At 44.5% G+C, this 9,249-nt stretch overlaps 1 protein-coding gene across 1 annotated transcript; it reads left to right on the forward strand.

Moving 5' to 3' along the window:
• Positions 1 to 638: 638 nt before the first annotated feature.
• Positions 639 to 8,802, forward strand: LOC141553193 (chymotrypsinogen 2-like). The gene is made up of 7 exons (XM_074285012.1): positions 639 to 698; positions 3,323 to 3,426; positions 3,655 to 3,734; positions 4,613 to 4,691; positions 6,725 to 6,905; positions 7,055 to 7,188; positions 8,594 to 8,802. The coding sequence occupies exons 1-7, from the start codon at positions 647 to 649 to the stop codon at positions 8,753 to 8,755; spliced, it is 792 nt and encodes a 263-aa protein (XP_074141113.1). The 5' UTR covers positions 639 to 646; the 3' UTR covers positions 8,756 to 8,802.
• The last annotated feature ends 447 nt before the right edge of the window (positions 8,803 to 9,249 follow it).

The following is a 9,249-nucleotide window of genomic DNA, read 5'->3' on the forward strand; positions in this document are numbered from 1 at the left end:
TGCTTTGCTATTTCCTTCTCCAGTTTGTTTTACAGATGAAGAAACTGAGGCAAACAGGATGAAGTGATTTGTTCAGGATCACACAACTAGTGAGTATCTGGGACTTGAATTCAAGTCTTTTGGACTCCATATCTGGTACTCTATACACTGTACCACCCAGCTGCCCCTTGGGAATGGGTACAACCTTTCTAATGGAAAACAAAATGAAATTAAATCCAAAAAGTCACTCAACAGTACATGCTTCTGGTACATCGGTATACAAAAATGGTGTGAAAAGATCAGGAGGGGAACCCCGCTCTGGGAATCCTGCTGGATTCAGTGGGTACTTTGGCTGACCTTCCACCAGGAACCTTGGGTTGAACCAGAAGGACGGCAGCTGTTACAGTCCCAAGTAACATTGCCAGCTCCCCTTTGGCAGGAAGTGGGTTCTCGGGCGACCTTCAGAAAGGTGCTCAGGTAGTCCACGTGCTTATCAAAGTCTCTTGATAACAGAGATGTAGAGGAGGAAAAATGATGAGAACCAATCGATGGATGCCATCCCACCCCTGAGCAGGAAAAGGCAGGGCCCATGTATGATTGGTGGGACAGGAATATATAGGGGGAAGGCAATGCTGAGGCAGGAACCCATTCCACATTGACCATCACCATGGCCTACCTGGGACTCTTATGCTGTTTTGCCTTCATTGGCGCCTCTTTAGGTAAGTGCTTGGGTCCCCTTTGGGAGCCAGGAAGGGATGTTTTCATGGGTGGGCTCTTCCTTGGCAATAAGGAAGGGCCTGAAAAATCTAGGAGAGAGAGAGAAATAGTTCTAGGGTTAGAAGGAACCTTAGAGGTCATCTAGTCATTTTATGGAGGAGGAAACTGAAGTCCACAGATCTAAGTGATTTATTCGTCACCAAGATGTGAACTTAGATTCTCTGGATGCCTGAGATCTACCAATGGACCTTGCAAAACCGGACATCAGGCTAGAATCCCAGCATGAGCCTCTGTGGCATTTTCCCATAATCAGTACTCCAGCTGAGGCTTGGTCCAGACCAGCAATGGCACCCAGGTAGTGAACTTCCATTGTGGAGACTCAAGAATTCAGCCACAGCTTAGAGGTGACTGAGGCACTGGAAGATTAAAGGGCTTGCTCATGATCACACAGTTGCTATTAGATAGAGGTAAGATTGGATCTGATTTTTGGAATCAATTAGAACAGCTCCAAGTCCAGGGTCCCTGTCCATAGCCTGAAAGGGATGTGGAGCCCTCTCAGGCTAAGTGAGATTGAATAAGGAAAATACATAGACCATGGGGTCAGGGCAGCTTTCTCAAAGCTATTCCAGTCTTTCCTACTGAGTGGGCTGGGTGGTGAGCGGGGCATATGTGGGTGAGATCCTGGGGGAGGAGAATTCTGTAGCAATTCTCTCTTCTCCATCAGACAGATACAGGAAACTGCTTGATTAGATCCATTGGCTCAGGCTGCTGCTGTCCTTGCTCCCCTGGACCAACAGACTTGGGCACAGCCTTGGAGTCCTCTCAACCAAGGGCTCTGAGGAGAGAATTTGGGTCATAGTTCTCTGATTTTAGCTTCTCAGTAATCCCATGATCCTTCAGGTGAGACAGTAACACTATCCATAAATTAGCAAGTATTTTTTTAGAGCCAATTCTATGCAAAGTACTGTGGGAGTCACAAATATAAGACACAGTCCCTGCTCTCATATAACTAGAACATTTCTCTCTCTCTCTCTCTCTCTCTCTCTCTCTCTCTCTCTCTCTCTCTCTCTCTCTCTCTCTGTCTCTCTGTCTCTCTGTCTGTCTCTGTCTCTATCTCTATGTGTGTGTGTGTGTGTGTGTGTGTGTGTGTGTGTGTGTGTGTCTTTCTGTGTATGTCTCTCTGTCTCTCTCAACTAATCTAGTTGAACAGATCTCTCTCTCTGTCTCTCTCTGTATTTCTCTTTGTGTGTAATTCTCTGTCTCTGTCTCTCTCTGTCTCTGTCTCTCTCTGTCTCTGTCTCTGTCTTTTTCTTACACACACACACACACACACACACACACACACACACACACACACACACACTCCAAAGCAGTCTAAGACAGAATGACATCCATTTGTATGGGAAGTGAAAGACTGAGAAATTCCTGGTAGACTTCTAGGAGAAGATGGACTCTGAGAGATGAATAGGAATCCGACAAAGAGTGTGTGTATTTACATTGATTCATCAAACATTTATCATACTTTAGATCGCTAAACTGGAAATCAGCTAGAAACTAGAATGGTCAAGAGTCTTGAGGTAAGGGCCATATAATGAATTGGTTGATGGGATTGGGTTCCTCCAGCCTGGAGAACAGAAGGCTCTAGGGGAACACAAGAGTTGACCTCAAATATTAGAAAGGTCCAAGGCAATCCTAATACATCGTGGATAGAAAAGGCCATCTGCCTCCAGAGAGAGAATTATGAAGACTAAACTAAATCGACAATACTATATTCACTTATTTTTTTCTTTTTCTTCTGTTGTTTTTTCTCTCATTATTTTCCTTTTTGTTCCAATGTTTTCTCCCAACATGATTCATAAGGAATGCATAACCAAAAATATTGTTTTTACATGTAACTCGGAAAAATGAGAATTAAAAACAAATTTTAGAAAAGGGATCATGGCTAAGAGAGAGAGTAGCAGTAGAAGCCATGGGCTGAGGATGCAAAGAGGAGGATTTAAGCTTGAGACAAGGAAATGTCTCCTAACAATGAGATCTGTCCTGAAAGGACTTTTTAAAAGTAAGTAGGTTCCCTTGCTAGAGGACTTTATCTCAAAGGTTAAATGACCATCTAGTCAAAAACAGGATTCCTCTTTTTTTCCTCCGTGAATTAGATAAGATGCCTGCTGAGGTCCCTTCCAGCTCTGAAATTCTGAGTTATATGATTTATTAACCCCTACTGGGGTTTGTGGTAGAAGATCTATAAAGCAGTCAGACAGAGCTTTTGTTCTAGTCAGGACTAAGGACTCTAGAAGATGGACAATAATAATGCAGATATTGGGATCGTGGAACCAAAGATTTAGAGCTAAAAGGAACTTTGGAGGTACCCGTTTTCCTTTCCCTTTTTCCAAATGAGAAAAATGGGCCCCCAGAGAGCCATCCGATTACTAAGTATCTGAGGCTACCTTTGAACTCAGGTCTTTGCTGTCTCCTCACCTCACAAAGTGCATTTTTCAGCGATGTGTGAAAAACAGACTTTGGGGATCTGAGAGGAAGTCATTCTCCATCACAGCTCCCTAGCCTGGCTTTGGGCTTTTAGGGATCATCAGCATCCCAAAGTTTTCACACTATCTTGCATCTCCTTCAGGCTGTGGTGTCCCTACCATCGAGCCTGTCCTGAGTGGCCTGGCTAGGATCGTCAATGGTGAAGAGGCTGTCCCTGGCTCCTGGCCCTGGCAGGTTTCCCTTCAGGTGAGAGTCTGGGCTGGGCTTCCTAGGTAGGGGTACTGTCCAGGTGGGACCCTGAGGGTGGGGTATCCTAGAGCCAGAAGGCCTGAAGTTCAGTGGTAGAGTAGAGAGACTCCTTGATCCCCCCCAATCCCTGGGCTGTGCCTGAATCCCAGAATCCCTGAGATTTCCCTGCTTTGTAGTGTGTAGAACTTGGGAAGTAATGGGTTCCTCTGACTTCTCTACTCCTAGGACACAACTGGCTTCCACTTTTGCGGGGGATCAATCATCAGTGAAGAATGGGTGGTCACTGCTGCCCACTGTGGTGTCAAGTAAGCAGTGGGAAGAATTATCTTTCTTCTGGCTGTAGCATCCCAGAGAATCAGTGAAGGAATACATTGAAGCATTGAAGCAATTCATAAATCCAGTAAAGTAGCAGAACATTAACTAAATCTACCCAAAAAAATCAATACAATGAGAAATCATATTCCAAACAGAGAAAATATTGGGGACCAATCTACCAAAAAACGCTCGAGACGCATAGAAATACATATATTCCTTCCAGAAATAAAGGAAGATATAATTGGAAGGCTATTTATGGCTCTTGATTGGGTTGCACCAACATTAACAAAAATGAAGATTTTGCTTTTTGCTAAAAAAAAAAAAAAGTATGGAATTAGGACAATTAAAGAATTAAGATCACAGATGTAGAGCTGGAGGGGATCAAAAAGATCATCAATGTCCAACCACATATACTTTACAGTCAAAGAAAATTGAGACCTAGAATTATTAAGTGATTATTTGTAGTCCCACCTTTGGGAAGTAGCTGAGTAAAGATCAGTTCAGCTTCTCTTTTCAATGTGCCAGTTTGCTTCTGAATATTTTATGGAATGAGACAAAATAATAAACAAATTCATTTACAAGACTGAACAGCCGAGAATTTCCAGGAAAATATGGAGGAACGGGGAAGTATGACAAAGGAAAGATTAGCACTTTCAGCCTTGTGAGGGTGTGGGAACAAGGGGGTGATCTACAGAATATGCCCCCCATTCAGAATATGGTCCTGAAATGAATATCCATTCCTCCTCCCCAGCACAGCAGCACACAAGTGCTTAAACCAAATGAATGGTGCTCCATGCATAGATAATAACCCATGCAATCTAGTTCTTTGTTCCCTCTATTATCTGCGTCTTTGTTCCCTCTATTACAGGAGAAGCGACCTGGTGATTGCCGGTGAGTTTGACCAAGGTTCTGATGAGGAGAACATCCAAGTGCTGAAGATTGCCCAGGTATGACCATGCCAGAGGCTTCCAAGACAGTGGGTAGGGAAAAGCAATGAGTGACCCTCAAGCCTTTCCCAGCCCAAACCTCCAAGAAGACCTGAATCCCTTGAGGGGCTCAGGCCACCATGTTTACCTCTGAGATTCCCTAGCTCAACATATACTTCTGCATAAAACATACTTAGCAGGCTCAGGGGGCCCACAGATTTAGAAATGGAAGGGACTGTTAAGATCATTAAATCCAATCCCCTCTTTTTAGAGATGAAGAAATAGGCACCCAGAAAAGTTAAATGATTTGCTTAAAGGATTTTTCTCATAGAAAATGATTAGTAGAGACGAATCCCTTTACAATGCACCAAACTCAGTGGATAAAGCATATGTGTTCTTGGGTCCAATCACCCAAGGGCGGGCCTTAACAACTAGCTCTGTAGGGGAAACATTGTATGCAGGATACACTTTTAAGTGTGATTAGTCTGCATTATGAACTTTTTGTCCATCATTTTATTAAGTCTAAACAATTAACAAAACAATAAATCAAGCCCTAATTTGTAGTGTTTGCAAATGCTCATGCTGAAAATTGAACAATCAGCTCCCTCAAACTGCTCATCCCTGGCTAAATTATTGCCATTGTCAAAACTAGCATGATACTGCCCATTTTATGAATCAGAGGTCTGAGCCACCATGTGGGGTATTCACAGGGTTGAGGAATCAGAAGGGAGCCATTGCATGGATGCAGCCAGTGTGAGGGGAGGTGGGCTAGGAGATCAGGGCGTTCTACATCCTTTATCCTGCCTCCTTTAGGCAGTGAACCTCAGGGACAGGGGCTCTCAGCTGGAGGATGAACAGCTATGGGCTATAGATTGAGCCCCCAGACTGACCCCAGCTGAGTCTCCAGGCATAGGGCCATATGCCCTGAGGGATAACGGGAGCAGTTGTGGCCCTGAGCCTCTGAACCCTTGTCCCTCTCCCCTGGCCAGCACAGGTGTTTGTAATGGTCAGTATGTAGCAGAATCCCAGAGGCACTGAGGCACTAGTCACTCATTGATTTATTCATTCAAAAAGCATTTATCCCAATCCTACCAGGACATGGAGCTAGACCTGGAGATAAAAATAAAAAAATCAAAGATTCATTCCCTTACATTCTTCTGTGAGAAAAACCTTCTACCGATCAATAGATTCAAAATATTTGTGTTAAGTGTGCCCTTTTAGGGTTCAGTAAACTTGTAGTGATGAGAGGCAAGGAAAAGGACAAGGGGGGTAAAGGACAAGGCCCTTTCTGGTGGGACTGAAGCCTGGCACACTTCACTGGGTCTCTGTTGGTAATCTCATTTGCATATGAAAAGGTCAGAGAAAATGACCCAGGACCTGAACTGCCTTAAGTATCTTCCTTCCACCCTCCAGCAGCTTATTTTCTTTCTTTTTTTTTTTTAAATCATTTATTTGCTTTTTTTATTTTTCTCCGATTTCAGGTAAAAACATTTTTAAAAATTTTTTTTAAATTTGGGTTTCAAATTCTCTCCCTATCATCTCCTTCAATGAGAAGGCAAACAATTAGATAATACATGTGTAGAGCTCATTTTCATAAACCAAAAAGTGAGGGTTGTTTTGTTTTTTTTAAACTGAGCAAATCTTTGGACATGATGGGGAAATGGCCATTACCTAGTTCTGGCCTGATCTGCAGAAATGAAAACTTGGGAAATGTACTAAATAATCGCCATTGAGTTAGACTGAGCTGTCTCACTGAACCAGGACAATGTGCCCAAGTTCTAAAATGGAGCACACACTTTCCAGCATAAAATAATAATATCACGAGGGAGGAGAGCATTAGCTGCTATAACTATCAGAAAGAACACAAAGCTTGAACTGATTTCAGCTTGGAAGGAAATGAGGAATTCTAAGAGGTAAAGAAGGCCATGGACTTTAAGAATGATGAAAGAAGCTGAGCCAGCTCTTCAGGGGGAAGGATAGCCCATAAAAGTGTGGGAGGGGGAGAAGGGGGCTAAAGGGAGCATCTCCTTAGCCATGGCTATCTCTCCCCACAGGTCTTCAAAAATCCCAAATTCAACTTCTTCACCATCGTCAATGACATCACTCTGATCAAGCTGGCCACACCTGTCCAGTTTTCAGACACCGTGTCCCCTGTCTGCCTTCCCAACTCTGCTGAGGACTTCCCTGCAGGCTCCAACTGTGTCACCACTGGCTGGGGGCTGACCAAGCACACCAGTGAGTTTGCCAACCAAGGGAGGGGGTCCTAGAGGGAAGTACTGGATGGAAGATACAGGGCACCCTTGCCTTCCTCTCCCTCAGGATTCCTGGAGTGAGGTGAGACTCTGCCTCCTGGCTAATGTTGCTCTTGTCTTGGGGTCTTCCAGATAGCAAAACCCCTGAGAGGCTCCAGCAAGCTGCTCTGCCCCTCCTGTCCAACAGCGAATGCCAGAAGTACTGGGGTAGCAAGATCAAGGACAGTATGATCTGCGCTGGTGCCAGTGGCGTTTCCTCCTGCATGGTACTTGCCTCTCTCCTCCCCATCCTTCCCTATACTGGCTTGTCTTTAGAAGAGCATTGGGGGTTGTGTTCCCCTAGAGTTAGACTTAACTCTGCCTTGTTTCCCCTTCTCATCTTCTGATCCCACCCCTCAGCTCTCCAACCCTCCCTTTAGTCAGTCACTGGCCAGGTATTAAGTGCCTGTTATATGACCATCTCTCAGCTAGACACTGGGGGAGCCCAGAAAGAGAAGGCACAGACCATGCCCTAAGAAACTAAGTTCCTAGACAAAAGTCAAGCACTTATTAAGCACCCGTTATATACCAAATATATATGTATGTATGTATATCTATATGCATATATATGTACACACACACACACACACGCACACATGACTTTATTGTCCCACTGAGCTGACTAGTTAACATGAACCTGACTGGGGGTAGTATCTGTGGGAAGGAGACATTTCTAAGAGCTGTGAAGATAGAAATGACAGACTGGAAAACAGATAGAATAGGTGAAGCAAGTATGAGGGGGAAATCGTCACTGGATGATGCTGAAGTTGTGACTTTGGCAAAAGTGTGAGAAGGGTATTCTGAGGAGGGGACTGGCATGAGTAAAACAGTGAAGACCTCCACCTCTGAGAGTATTGTATAGACGGGATTGGACTATTCTGTAGAAAAAACAAGCATTTATTAAATAGTTACTATGTATCAAGCACTGTGTTAAATGTTTAAAATAGTATCTCTTGATCCTTACAATAACTCTGTGATGTAGATGCTATCATTATCCCTGTTTCATAGATGAAGAACCTAAAGCAGACAGAGGGTATGTCTCTTATTCTAGGTCACTTAGCTATTAAATGGGTGAAGTTAGCCCCTGCTCTCCCTAGCTCTAAGCCTAATACTCTATCCACTTCACTACATAGCTATCTGAGGAATCAATGGTCTTGAGCAGGTGGTAATGTGATGAAAGTGATACTTCAGGAAGATTAATCTGGCAGGGAGAAAAGTATGAATTGGGAGGCTAAGGGAGGAGAGCTCAGAAGTCATTATAGAATTCTAAGGGGGATAATTAATAAGGATTGGGATAAGGATCAGCACAGTGAATGGGTAGATTTGGGAAATATTTCAAAGGAAGAAATGACAAAACTGGGTCACAGTTTGGATGTAGGGAATGAAAAGCAGAGGCAGAGAGACACTGAGAAAGAGAAAGAGACTGAGAAAGGAGCCTCTCCTATTTCTCATCTCACCTCCACCTTCAAATTCCCTCTCTCTTCCCTTAATGGCTCAGCCCCTCTTCCCTCACCCTGCCACTCCTGTTAGTCTATTTCTCCACCTTCTTCAACTACTCTTCTCCATCCCTCCTCTTTCCTATTTCTGCCATCAAGAAAGCTGGACCCAGAACTCCCTTCTTTTTGTCTACAGGGTGACTCCGGTGGCCCCCTGGTCTGCCAGAAGGATGGCGCCTGGACCCTGGTTGGTATCGTCTCTTGGGGCAGTAGCACCTGTTCCACCTCCAGCCCTGGTGTGTATGCCCGGGTCACAGAACTCATGCCCTGGGTGCAAGAGATCCTGGCTGCCAACTGAGTTTGCTGCAGGGGATGGATTTCCCAAGTGATGGGATGAAATCTCAATAAACTTCCTGAAAAGAAGAGTTGTTTCTCATTCTTGAGTCTGTGCCTGTGACCTCTTCTAGAGATTTGTTCCCCTTCCTTCACTTCCTTCTTCCAAGAGACCAGGTCTGGGATGGTCCCTTCCCCTTACAGAAAAATACAGAGAACACAGGGCAAGAGTTCTGGATATTGGCCCCAGTTTATGGCCTAGATTAGGAAGCCCTTTGCCATCCTCCTGATCACCTCACATCCCCCAAATTTCCTCCTCCCAGGGATCTCTCCCTCATCCAATGCTCCCCCATGTCTGGCTCAGATCTAGAGGAAGATGCTTGTTTTTCTCAGCTGCCAGATGTAGATTTGGGGGAGAAGGGTGGTCTTGAGAGGGTAGTGGCTACAATTCATAGTAGATGATTGAGGAGGGAAAGAGTGAGTATGTCATTTCCCAGTAGCCTCAGTGCCAATCAGGCT

This window comes from Sminthopsis crassicaudata, chromosome 2, assembly GCF_048593235.1.
Source record: "Sminthopsis crassicaudata isolate SCR6 chromosome 2, ASM4859323v1, whole genome shotgun sequence".
Lineage (NCBI taxonomy): Eukaryota > Metazoa > Chordata > Mammalia > Dasyuromorphia > Dasyuridae > Sminthopsis > Sminthopsis crassicaudata.